Genomic DNA, 13,788 nt, shown 5'->3' with positions numbered 1-13,788 from the left:
AGTTCGAAAAAAAAATGGTAAATAGTATAAATGATTGCATTTAAAACCCATTGAACCCCATTTTATTGAATTAAATAGTGTTTAACTTCCATTTATTTTCCCAAATTCAGAACTAAAGTTTTTGCCAATTAAATTTTCAAAAAACAAAACAATTTACTTATTTTGGTGAGTTGTTCTATTTTTAGGAAGGACGGGTATTTCACCCTTTTAATACACTGTAAATAGTGCAATGAACTATGAACTATCATATTGGTAGTTAATGATGAAAGCAAACTTCATCCCACTTTCATTTACTCAGACGATGAAAACTTCGAACTATCAATCTTGGTTCATGATTCAAAAGTACACGATCGGGAATAATGCAGAGACTCAAGAAATACTGGTTGGTAACAGCAAGTTGAAGAACTAGGGGGAATCATTATTTTCTCTATTAACCATGCATGTTTACAATCCATAAAAAATAAAATGTTTAATCACGGACATGATTTTTTTTTTCAAAATAAAAACTATCTAAAATTTAAGCAGTCACTCATCTCTAGTTCCGTTTTTTCTACATTCACAATGATATGAGTATATTGAGGTAAAAGCCTCCAAAGAATGTGCTATATATCTAGCAAATTCTAACTGACCCTATGAAATATTGTTTGTACCACGTGCAAAATGACAAAATTCAGGGCACTACAAAACCGCAACACCAGGAAACAAACTACCAGACCAGAAAACCTCTTTATGTCACCTTGAGGAGACCTGCATTTTAAATTAAATAACATGAAACCGACACATTAAAGTATAATACATTAAGTTTATGTAATGCACAATCATCCAACAAAGCATGCAATACTGGCAGATGCACACAACAACGAGCAGGTCTACCTTCAGCAACATTACTCAAAATGCAAGCATCCAAATAGAATGAAGAAATAGTTATTAAATCCAAAAACAGTCTGTTGAGTGGTAATAATTTCATGATAATAACCAAAAACTATCATTCAATAATATACAGCTGGATATGCTAAAACAAATATTCTTATTGGTAAATTGACTAAGCCTACTGATTTTCACATTTTCCGCAAATGCAGAGTCATGACCATTGCAATGGAAAAATATGATCCTAACCTCAGATAAATATCCCAGAAGCTGGAACAGACTGTCTTGATGAGACCTAGTGATGTGGGGCAAGCACTGCCAACAAAAATGAATAGATAAGTGAGGATAAGAAATTACTATTTTTTTCTAAAAGAAACAACTTTATTGTCTTTCACATTGTTTTCAGTAATACTGTAATAGTACACAATCTAATAATAAAGTTTCGTAAGTAAACACAACAAATAAATGGTTGGTCAAGGATGAATTCATAAAGTCAGTATCTGTAACGTTTATATTTACAGGGCCCTCATTTCTAGTAAGCAATAGTCATAATATTTAGTCAATGATTCAGTATTGACAATGGATGCTATTTTATTCCTCCCTCATTCTCAAATATACAGCCTAATTGCAGTGTAGTATCCAATACTCTAAAAAGTGAGAGCAGTTAAGAAAGTTAGGACCCAGGTAGTACTAGTAGTTATAGTAAAAACAGCTAGTCGTCAAACTGTAGTTAGAAATGGCACTTCAGAAACAATTAATCACCAGAGACAAAATTTCGATTTTCACACCACCCCAACCAATTGCTTTTAGGCTGACGGGGCTCCTTCATTATTCGTACCCCAGTCTTCTTCAGCCTCGTTACCATTAACGAGTACTGCACCATCTGTAGAATCTGCATCCACTACAACTGCCTCCTCTTGGCTTCCTTCCTCTCCATTTTGTTCCTCTGTGTAGTGCTCTTCTCCATTTTCTTCAGTCAACTACAAAAGGACAACAAAATAAGCCAACGGTCTAACACCACAACTAACAATGAATTGAGGTTATTATTTATGTAGGCATAAAACAAAATAACATACCCCATTCTCTAGATGTTCCTCTTCTTCAATCTGCATGTTTCTGAAAGCTTCAACAAGGGTAATGTGTGATTTGTCAGCATGGTTGACGTACTGGTCTGCAGGAGGGTACACATTCCTAACATAAAAAACAAAACTTTAACAAAAAGTAAACATTTCATGGAGAATATGTTTTGCACAAAAATGCTAATCTACTAACTACGAATGCTTCAAGATAAGATGCAAGAAAGTAAGCATTCTGTGCCCTGACCTTGTTTCCGCAGCTTTAGATTCAACACCAAGTGCAACTTGCCAGTCTTCAAACAAATTTGGATATTCTTCAGGATCAGCCAATGATTCAGCAGCCTTTGGATTAACCTGTAACAAAATATATCCACTAGCAACTTATCGACATGACAAGACAAACAAGGCAACTGAAGAGAATGTTCATGTCTTCTGACAATAATGGGTTAATATCAGAAGATATTTAGCTCTTGAAAATAGATTTTTATGATAAAATATTAAAACCAAATACAGTTGAATATTCTTATATTTTCCACAGTAGAAGGTGCAGTTCTTTTTTAGGGCTGTAGAGGATTCAGATTCCCTCCCATAATATCATAGTCGAAGTAATCAGGAAGTTCCAACCTAAGTAAAGATCATCTGCCTGAATAAAAAATTACCTTATTGAGATCTTTTCTCCAAATTGCCACTATCTCTGACGCCTTGCTCGGAAGATAAGATCTAGCCATTAAAGCTGCCTCTGGAATTCGATTGCTGTAAAAGGCACACCTTAGCTATATATGTAACTAAAGTCTAATCAACATTCCCTGCCACTAATGTTAGAAAGGAAAAGAGCACAAGTTTAGAAAAATACCTTTCTACCAATAGTTGAAGGCAGTCTTCTAATTTACCCAACATAAATAAGCATAGGAATGCAACATTGTTTTTCCCTTGTTCCTTAGCAAGGGATGCAAGTTTCGATATTCCTTCAGCATCTCCTAGAGAAGAATATAGGAGTAACAAACCACTCAAATCCATTGCATGTTGCAAACATTCCTCAGCCATTTCTAACTGCAAGAATGGAACATGCAGTGAGCACTGAGCTACAATGGAACAAGAGACATTTGCAACAAGAAGCAATATGCATGTTCCCCCAATTTCTAGAATTTATTATTTATTCTGACAAGAAAAAGACAACATTTAACGTCTTAATTATACACTAGAATCAGCATCTACAACACAAAGCACATGACCATAACTTCTAACTTACAATGAAGCAAATCCTAACATGCCCACAACTAAAATCCATAGTCTCTTGAATCACAAAAGTTTCACTTAGATCAATATACATCATGTGCACGTGGTCAAATTCAGCAGCACATCATCATGGCAATCTTTAATACATTTGGTTATGAATATTTAAAAGTGCAATCAAGCTTTAAATATCATAAAAATCAATACACTTGAAGATTCAAATCACAGAGAGCACCTTTCCAGTAGACATAGCTAATTCTCCCAACTGTTTCCATTTAGACTCGCTCTGCAATTCTATTGCAATACTCTGCAACAAAAAGAGGATGAATAGTCAAATCAAACTCAAGAAGAGAAATTAGATGAATTTAGCAATATCTCCTCATATACTTATTGCATGAACATACCTTTGCAGCGTCTAGTTTTCCAAGACGTATCGCTAGATCAAATCTGTAGTCAGGGTCAGTGGCTACTTCAAGAGCATCTTCTATCATCCCTCGTGATTCCAGAAAGTGAGCCACACTATCATAAAACCAAGTATCTCAATTATGATGCAAGTAATACATTAGCACTAAGTACCAAATTTCAAATATGAAGACACTCTGAAGTTTGAACTAAAGGGCAATAGAACACAATTATAAATCAATGTAACAACAGGTAAATAAACATGTAACACTTATCTGTAAATATTATGCACTGATTGTTTAATACAATAAAAGCGCAACATTACAAGCAAAGATGGATGGGGAGAAGTAAAACGATGTTACAAAGTCCCAATTAAATTTAATAATTATTCTTACAAAACTATTAAGTGTCAAAAGACTCCCAAATCAGCTATAAAAGATGCAATTATGTTTTACAGCAGGTTGAAACTCTATGGGATCATACCACACTTTTCTTTGACAAGAAAAAAGTATAGAGGGAATGTAACATGTAATACATTATATACATAACTTTATAAAGCATAACTGTTACCAAAAGTATGTATAATGCTAACCGTACCAAACATATTTCTAATCGTTCAAAAAACATTAATCATTCTCTTGTAATGACACAAAGTGATTTTTACCTGTTATGATGCTCTTTAGGGATTGATGGTAGAATTTCATTGGCCCTTTCCAAATCACCACGCATCACAAGTGTCTTGTACTCAATCAAGCTTAAAAGCAGTGTGTATCCCATAACACTGAGAAAACAATTGATAAACAGGAAAATAGTCAGATTATTTCAATTTAAAACTTTGAAGAATCAAAACAGAACTATTACTTACTTAAACTCTTTGTCAATCAAATAAACACGACTTTGATTTGCAAGATATCCCAACAAGTACATAGGGCGATCCAAATGAAACATTGTAGTAACCTAAATACATAACATTATGCATCAAGAGGTGTCAGATTATGCTTGTAATTCAATTAAAAAGGAATGCAAGAACTTCTTTATTTAAACTAGAACTCTATATGGAAAAAGAGTTAATACCTCACCACCAACGCAGTAGTTAAGTCTCCAAGAGGAGTTGTTGTAGATAAAGCAATCCCCAACCCAGATGCCTGTCCTAACACGCTCATTCATTTCATGTAAGAGTTCAAAAGCATCTTCAACACCTTCCTCGTCTACCGGTTTTCCACTGTCTAAATGTGACATAACAACATCACGCTGCAATAATGCAAGTCAAAATGTGTAAATAGCACTACCAGTGAAGATCTGACAAATATCAGTCATCAAAATTGTAGCGGGCAAAACAGGTTTCATAGCAAGGAAACAGTATAAGAAAAAAATGAAGTTCATGAGAATCCTCACATTGTACTTCAGAATGTAGAATGATGTATCACTAGCAATCGTCACTAGATCACCACTGTCAGCCCAGTAGAGGTTCTGACACAAGAAAATTAACAAAATTAAATTTAAAATGGAATAAGAATGAAAGGTGCATATAAATATCTATCACCTAACCAAAGTACTTACTTTCACATTGACATCAATGCGATATATCAACCTGCATTCAGCCCAATCATAAAAGCAGATGAAGTCATTGGAGCACATTGCCAATAAAGCGCCACCAAATATTCTTTCAGCTGAAAATGTTGGCCGGACACTCCTCTTTTCCTGAAATACCCATTGTTTGAATTCCAACTTAGTATTCCCTAGAGCAACTTTATTTCAATTTGGAGATCACTATAAAACAATGAGGATTAAATTTTAGTGAACTTCCTAAAGTGATGATCAAGGCAAATCAATAAATGAAGATGAAAAATAGAAGCCCTGATGTTCACTTTGAAGCAAATTTGTCAAACTCTAGTGCTGATATATTTATTTTGAGGAAAATTAATAGCTCATATAGTTTAATTAGACACTCCTTGTCATAAACTGATTGGTAATAAAAGTAACTTTATTAAATATTTGGACTATGACCACTGTGACTAATATAACTCCAGGAACTAATCCATACAATACAACTATGGAAAACAGAACAAGAATAGAAAGAAAGGATAGAGATACTGCAATACTTAGGGACTGCTTCAAAATTCTTGTTTTGAGTATCTCTCTAGGTCTGAAAGATTCAATCCAGTTCTGCCATTAATTTTTTATTTAGATACATAGGATATTCATGAGCCTACAATCAATCAGGCAAGTTACTTTCAAGATATATACGTCATATTTTATTGGAGAAAGTATGATACCTTCCTTTGATTGAGTTACTTTGATGCCCAAAAAATATGAGACACCCAAGATCTTAAGTCTAAAAGTGATTGCATAAATGCTTCTTTAGTTGAGATATTTTAGCATCACCATTCTTTATAATGACTATGTCATCAACATACACAATCAAGTGAACACATTCTCCAAGAGAGGTATGACACTAAAAACCTGAATGATATGCTTCATTGCATTTAGCTCAAAGCTGTGAACAATGTGACCAAATTTTCCAAGCCAAATGTGTGGACATTGCTTGAGACCATAGAGAGACCGACAAAACTTTGAAAGCAACCTAGACTTCCCTTGAGCAAGAAATCCAACAAGTTGCTCCAAAAGGAATTCTTCCTTTACAAATCACTATGAAGAATTTTTTTTTTTAATATCCAATTGCAGAAGAAGCCAACGGTGAATAATTGTCATGCCAAAGAAGAGTCAGACAATAGTCATTTGTCACATGAGAAAAAGTTTCATCATAATCTGAGTATACCTTTTTGTTGGATCAAGCACTTACTTTTTTGTTGGATCAAGCACTTACTGCTAAGTCAAAAGCTACAACTGATAGTCAAAGTACAACTATTTCTACTCAAGAGCATTGCATCCCAAACACCACAATTTCATTGTGACTTAACTCACATGACCTTTGTCACAGGATAGTTGATGACATTCCACCTGCAACAATCTACCCCTCAACAATTGTCCTACTAGGAATAAAACTCTTTGATTTTAACTTGACTTACCTAGCCTAAGTCACAAAACAATTGATATAACCTACAACAATCTCCACATTAACAATTGTGCCACTAAGAATCAAACTCGTGATCGTAGCCTTGATTCCAACTCTTGAATTGAGCTCTTACCACTAAGCAAAAAGCTAACTTTTAATGTAATGGTACATGCTTGATCAAACACCTTTCGCCACCAATCTAGTTTTAAGATGATCAACTTCAAAATTTAACCCAACTTTAATGGAGTAAGTCCATCAACATCAAAATTGTTTTATTACCATGTGGAAGAGGAACTAATTCCTATGTACTACTACTATGATCAAGAGACTGAATTTAACAATCACCGTTTATCACATCTAGGATGATTAAGGAGATCCTCACCTCCCAAACTCTCTTCTAAGCCACAATCTCTCCTTTCATGAGTACATACAATAGCATAGGATTCATGAAGATTTATGCTTATAAGGGTTGGGAAACGAAGAAGTCGTGATGTTAAGCTCTCTTCATTGGTGGAACTTCTTGAGCAGTTAAGATTTTATCTCAAATATGATCAAAATTTGTTCAACTTCTTAATTTATTCTAGTGAATAACTTTCTAAGAAAATCTTTAACTCCACCATAACATATTGAACTTCAGCAATGAAAGATGTTATGTCATGATTTGTTTCTTTATGAGATGTCAGCATAAAGCCGTTGAAGGCTATTTGAAAAAATACTGAGTCTTCTTCAAAAAAAATTCACACATTTTAAATTATAAGGGTTCCCAAAATATTGGGTTTCACAGCAGTCAAAACAAAGTGCAAAGTTGAAACTGTAGCTTCTTCCATTGTTCAACATTTTTCTAATGATATTTTACTACTATCCTTTTCCAAGTGATTATGGAAATCTTGGCCAACAAAATGCATACCAAGTTAGGAAAATTTTCCATTAAGCTTTTTGAGGTAATTGAGAAAAAGAATGGGCAGGTGCAAAAGAGACTTTTGGAGGAAAGGGTACAAACGGAAACCCAGAAGGTGTTCAAGAAGGTCAATGCTTCAACTAGTAGAGGAAGGACAGAAAGAGGATTAAAACAGGGACTAAAGAGGCTGGTGAAACCACTGAGGTGGAATGAGATAGCTCTAGTGACCAAAAGGCAGCACGTGGAACCCATGCCTTGGCACAAATAAGTGGTGTAAGGTGGGATTTGCCCCTATGATCAGTTGGGTTATGTGTCACTCAGATGTTCTAGATTTGGTGCATGCTGGAGAGAAAGACAGTAGCCAGCAACAAAAGACAGCAAACAATGTTTTCCTCGTCAAACAATAACAGGTAGAGCACACACACACAAAAGAACAACAAAAGAAAATAAGAAACATAATAAAGTGCGGTCCTAGGATTCTAGATGATAGACAGATACAACAAAAAAACAGCTTTTACAAAGTTGCTTAGAAGATATATAAATTATTCTAACAGTTCTCATCACAACTTTCATTACACAAAGCACAATATTATAAAGTTTTTAATGAAGTACAAACCTGGAAATTTTTGCTAAAGATTTTAATCTTTGATGTACTCTCTCTGACAGCATATTCTCCCTCAAAAGACCAAACAAATTCCAGTGCTGAACCAAATGACCTATTTCTCCAAGCCAATGCAGTGTATATAATATACTCACCATCTCCACATACAACAACAAACCTCCCATTTGGATTGTGCTTTAAATTCTGCAGAAAAAAATAAATCAAAATCAGCAACCAACCACCCATAAAACATTGCTGATGATGATATGATTGAACCAGAAATAAGAACTATTCTATTAAAACTAACATCTATGAATATAGATTAGAAACTACAAAAGATAATTCGAAACTAGTGACTGGTTTGCTATATTACATAGATGCCTAAGTTTAACAACAGAAGATCCCTGCTATTACTACATGTTTGGGTTATGGAATGCATTAGGAACCTATCAACTTCCACTTGAGCATCCCAGAGATGATTTTGACTCAAAAGGACATGTTTATTATTTTTTTATCAACTGTGATTTTGTTTCTAAAAGCATGTTTAACTAAAAGTGAAAAAATGTAGCTTTTGTATTGAGTTGAGAAAATTATGTCCCACTTTATCTCAAATTTAAGTTTAAAACATATAATACTTCAGTTCAAGCTTACCTGTAACTAAATCAATTATGTAAGCACTCAACCAAACACCCTAAATTTTGCATCTCAACGCCTGCCACTACATATTGGTATATAAACAAGTTCTAAACGGGGATGGAATTTAATCTTATATGTTACTCAATCTTTATGTAACATGATGTTTCATGATTCATGAAACATGAGAAAATGCCGATGATGAGGTCAATGTAAATGTACCAAAATGTCTAATTTGCTAAATCATGTACAAATGCTACTTTCTGAATTTGCCAAATTTTGCATTAGAGCAAAAATAATTAAAAATAGAAAATTTGTAATTAAAAATAGAAAAACCAGGCAACAAAATGAAACAAAATATAAAAAGCATATTAACTCACTTGGGGATAGAGATCACATGTGCCCAACTCCTTAACAGCTAAAGGTAACCTTTCTCCGTCAGCAATCTAAGAAGCATAGTACTTGCACATGTCACTAAAAATAAAGAGAACTTGACAGTTCATGCTAGCAAATTAATCAGCCAAAATTTTATTATAGAGTTCACACCTCAACATCTGCTCCTACACTTTTTATATTGACAGTCTGAATTTCATTATGCTTAGCCCAAATAATTTTTCCGCTGTTGTCCATGCTAGCCACAGGTACCTCTCGACCAAGTTTGACCATAATTGTTCCTTCATCATAGCCAATCACAACTCTGTTTGAACGCACCCAATAATTTTGGTTATGAAAAAAGAGTAAAGGCAAGGAAACTTCATAATACAGGCTCAATTTGCCACAGCAATCTCCCACTCACACTGTTCAAGGGCATAAAAAAATTTATTAAGAAATTGCAAAAAAATTATCCACAAAAAAGCTCACCGACGTGAACCCTTCAAGTATCCAATAGCCCAGACTCTTTCAAGGCCATAGTTTAATGTGTTTTCCAGCCTGCAAGCAGATCAAACCATAAAACAAATTTTGAAAATATACTTCCAATAAATATAGCAACATCTTAAAAACAGACGCCTGAAATTAAATAGAAAAATGGGGAGATAAATATGTCCTATCAATCTCAATATGTGCTATCTTAATTTTAAATCACATCTAGACATTATAGTCACCAAAATAAACCTTTCCACTCTTTTTATGTGCCTATACAAACAGAATAAACAAAAAGGGCAGACCCATATAAGTTTTATTCTCTAAGGTCAAAAGTCAACCATAAACAAATAATCCAATTTCCAACACAAGTGATGACTATTGAAGAAAAAAAATCTAGAGGAAAGTGACAAATGCAATAAGCATAATATTAAACCTCATAACTCAGTAATCTGTGCATTCCACTTTACCTATAAGTTGTGGAGTGCCATATGCGTACTGTACCATCTTCAGAACCAGTAATGATTATAGGAAGTTCAGGATGGAAGCATACAGCAGATACATTGTGTGTGTGACCATCTAGGGTCTGGACACAACCTTTGGTCTGATAATCCCATACCTGTTTCGTAAGTTTCAACTGTTATTCCTCTTCATATGTTATATGCATATATGTATGTATATAATTGCATAAACAGATAAATCAAAGAAGCAAACAAACAAAAACAAATATTAAAACAAAACCTTGGCAGTGTGATCATCAGAACCAGTTATTAGATATGGTTTGTCACCACCTGTAAAATAATCAACACAATTTACTCCTTTCTGATGCGCATCCAATGTAAAATTAGGGTCAGGTGAGCCAAGATTCCAAATCTGAAAAAGAAGAAAACAGTTGTGTTGATGCATTATATCATAGGATCATAGATCTATTTATTGTTTTGGCACAGAAGGAAACAACATAAATATACCTTTATGGTCCGATCAAGAGATGCACTGGCAAAGGTGTTTGTGTCTTTGGGATTAAATGTGACTTGCATGACATAATGAGAATGGCCTTCAAATATTTGGGTACAGACCCAGCCTTTTTCCCAATCCCAGAGTTTTATGAGCATATCATCAGATGATGAAAGCACATAAGGAAGGGTGGGATGAACTGCCACACACCTAATGTAATCAGTATGTGCTTCAAATACTTTGACCTTATCCATCGTGTTATAATTATATACACGAATAAACATATCATCGGCTCCGGCAACAACCCATTGTCTGCGTGCAATAAACTTGGCTGATCTAACTGCAAAATCATGTCGCATAAGAGCTCTAGTGGTTTTTAGAAAATGCATCAAGAGCTAGTTATACAAAACAAATGGATTAAATAAAATTCATAACTTCATGTACCTGGTAACTCAGTAACCTCAAAAGATTTGGCCATGGTCTGAAATATAATAAATAAAATTATGTTAATAACAGAAGCAAATGTCCATTGAAATTAACAACAACCCGTTTAAAGCAGCAGTTTTGTGAAGAATTTAAATATAAAACAGGAAACTGAGAAACTAACATCCCTTATTAACAATCTATGAAGATACAAGGAATGTGTCATAAGCTATGATATTATAAACAAACAGCGAAGACGAAGACCCATCATAGAAAAGCAAGACTACAAATCCTAACCCGATACACTAGAAACTGAAAAAATCAAGCTTGCATAATATGAAGTTTTAAAAGCAAAGGAAATGCCAAACGATGATCATAATATCTACAGTTATTCAAATTTTATCAATCTATGAAAACGTGCTTAAGTCTCACAGCTCAACAGAAAGCCTTATAAAGGCATCCAAAATATTCAGAAGCACATAATTTTATCTAAATGTATTCCAAACACAGACTCTGGGATCTCGTAAATAAGATTAATTACTGGTCTTACATTTGGAACTTCAAAAGGGTGTGATATGGATTAAAAAAGAACACAGTATACTCATCAAATATTGACCAGTATGTAAATTTCACACCAGTCCCAGTTTCTATTCATTTTAAAGTACAAAATACTACAACATTTTCTAACCATGCTTCAAGACAAAATCACTTAAAGAGCACCATTTATTCGTTCAATATTTTCTCCATGTAATGAATCACTACATCATACAGTATTATATTCAATCAATCATATAATATAGATACTTGAAGATTTTGAAGGAATCATGGATAGAATAGGCCCCCTCTATTTGAATTAGTGGCTCATTATATATTGGCACCATGCAAAAGGTGGCTTGTTCGTAGATCAATCGATAAACACCCCGTGTCTATCAAAGTACCAAGATAGACATATCAACCATTACATTTCTCAGTTAGGAAAAAAAAAAAAAAACTCTTTCATGACAATATACATAAAGAATTGCTCACCTGAGATTGGTAGTTCCAGATACAGACAGTTCCAGAGTATAAACTCGCCAGAATCCTGCATTGACAAGGTTGCTTCAGGTAATTAATTGAATGAGACCAACCTTGGATGACAAACATCACTACTAGTGACTAAATCCCCGCGAACTACATATATTCCCAATAATAATGATTCCTCACATCATAAATTAAATTCAGAAACAAAACAACAGCAGAATAAGAGGCACTACCATGGTTCTGTTGGATGTAGATCCACACATTTTACTCTTTCTGATCTTTGCGCAAGCTTTCGCTGATCAAATATTAAAATAACAAGTTAGACTAAGCATCCAGAAAGTCAATCATTCACACTACGCTTAGTTTCCAAGAAATCTAATCTCGTAGGCAATGAAATAAAAAAAATCCACAGGAAACCAAAAACAAATATACAATGATTCAGATTACAAACAGAATTACCTTGATTTCGAGTCTGAGAGGCTGCAAGTGCAATTAACAAGAGAAAAAACAAACAAACAACAAAAAACATGAGTCAGTGCACGGTCCAGAGTAGATCACATTGAAATTGAAATAGCAAGAGCTAGGAAAGCGAATTGCGACGCTCGAATTTTAAGTAACAGGTAGAAAAGCATTCGACACTGAAAGAGAGAATGGCGAGAAGATAAAGCATTGAATCGAAGGTAATTCGGTCCAGATCTAAGGTTGTTAAGAATGCAGAAGCCTTTGCGAAGGAGCAGATCAGAGAGGAAGCTCACCATTTTTGCAGATTGGACAGTGCACTAGCCTCTACCGAGATCAATCTTCGGAGATCAGAAACCGAATTCGACCAGCCCAAGGAGATCGAGCTCAGTGAGAGAGAGAGAGAGAGAGAGAGAGAGAGAGAGAGAGAAAGAGAGAGAGAAATGTGTTTATTTGTAATGTAAGAAAGCACGGTGTAAATACCATGAGGATGAACGAACCAAAGAAGGAGAGCGGTGTTATGCAGTTAAACGAGATTACGAAAATGCCACTGGATCGATACTACCCTGTGCCTTGTGACACCGTATGCTTCATGGTAGAGCGGAAACAAGCGTGGAATGGTGACATCGTGGCAATGACATGCTTGCCACGTGGTTCTTGGGACCCACTTTTCTATAACAAATAATTTTTATTTTATAAGCTTTTTTTTCATATTTTATTTTATGGATAACTTTTGTCATATTAGTTTAATTCGGTTTAATTCGTTAAATTATAATTGGAGAGGCTTAATATGTTACACTGAATTTTACTTTTAAAGAAAATTTGTTGAAAAACAAATACTGGCATCGATCTGAAAAGGGTTTTTGTTTTTTGTATTGCGAATTTCTATTCACTTAATTTTATAGATTTTATTTCTAAAATATTATCTGTAACGGTTTTAAATGAAATTTTAATTAGTTGAAATAGACAAATTTCTATTATAATTGTGTAATAAACTAAATTTCTATTAATGATTGTAGAAATAATTATTTTTCAATATAAAATAATAATTCTTTTCTAGATTAATGGCAATAATTATGGTTACGAAGTGAATTGTGTATGGTGTTCACTAAATTATTTTTGGTGTGAATTTTTTTATTGATAATCGAAAATTATTATCAATACTTTAAGGATTCAATACTTTACTGATCATAAATTGACTATGTAAAATTGTGCTCTGGGTCAATTTATAAATTATTATGTTATTATAATATATATATATATATATATATATATATATATATATATATATATATATACACACACACACACACACGTTTTCATTAATTAATTTAAAATTTATGCC

The 13,788-nt window shown here is 33.9% G+C and overlaps 1 protein-coding gene across 4 annotated transcripts; it reads right to left on the bottom strand.

Moving 5' to 3' along the window:
• Positions 1-397: 397 nt before the first annotated feature.
• On the bottom strand, positions 398-12,911 carry LOC124828588 (coatomer subunit beta'-1). 4 transcript variants are annotated; one of them, XR_015780126.1, is made up of 26 exons: positions 12,740-12,911; positions 12,444-12,464; positions 12,218-12,279; positions 11,991-12,045; positions 10,986-11,022; positions 10,556-10,881; positions 10,329-10,460; positions 10,058-10,206; positions 9,588-9,656; positions 9,273-9,423; positions 9,107-9,172; positions 8,109-8,297; positions 5,139-5,279; positions 4,974-5,048; positions 4,653-4,829; positions 4,444-4,535; positions 4,243-4,359; positions 3,581-3,695; positions 3,412-3,483; positions 2,797-2,993; positions 2,603-2,696; positions 2,191-2,297; positions 1,944-2,058; positions 1,656-1,847; positions 1,117-1,182; positions 398-747 (listed from the first exon to the last, which is right to left on the bottom strand). XR_015780126.1 is itself a non-coding variant. In XM_088092470.1 (26 exons), exons 1-25 carry the CDS (start codon positions 12,740-12,742, stop codon positions 1,163-1,165), a joined length of 2,724 nt encoding a protein of 907 aa, XP_087948596.1. In that variant the 5' UTR covers positions 12,743-12,910; the 3' UTR covers positions 398-747; positions 1,117-1,162. The 4 variants fall into 4 exon arrangements, 1 of the variants encoding a protein (XP_087948596.1); XR_015780125.1 differs by having other exon boundaries at positions 1,630-1,847; positions 12,740-12,910; XM_088092470.1 differs by having other exon boundaries at positions 1,706-1,847; positions 12,740-12,910.
• Between the last annotated feature and the right edge of the window lie 877 nt (positions 12,912-13,788).

The sequence above is a fragment of the Vigna umbellata genome, chromosome 6 (assembly GCF_029865625.1).
Source record: "Vigna umbellata cultivar VRB3 chromosome 6, Vumbellata_1.0, whole genome shotgun sequence".
Lineage (NCBI taxonomy): Eukaryota > Viridiplantae > Streptophyta > Magnoliopsida > Fabales > Fabaceae > Vigna > Vigna umbellata.
This window is presented reverse-complemented; position numbering and strand designations above follow the sequence as displayed.

Coding starts and splice junctions, on each gene's coding strand:
- LOC124828588 (XM_088092470.1), bottom strand. Junction 9,173..9,272: donor GTGTAGGAGCAGATGTTGAG/GTGTGAACTCTA, acceptor TATGCTTCTTAG/ATTGCTGACGGAGAAAGGTT. Junction 4,360..4,443: donor TTGATTGACAAAGAGTTTAA/GTAAGTAATAGT, acceptor TTGTTTTCTCAG/TGTTATGGGATACACACTGC.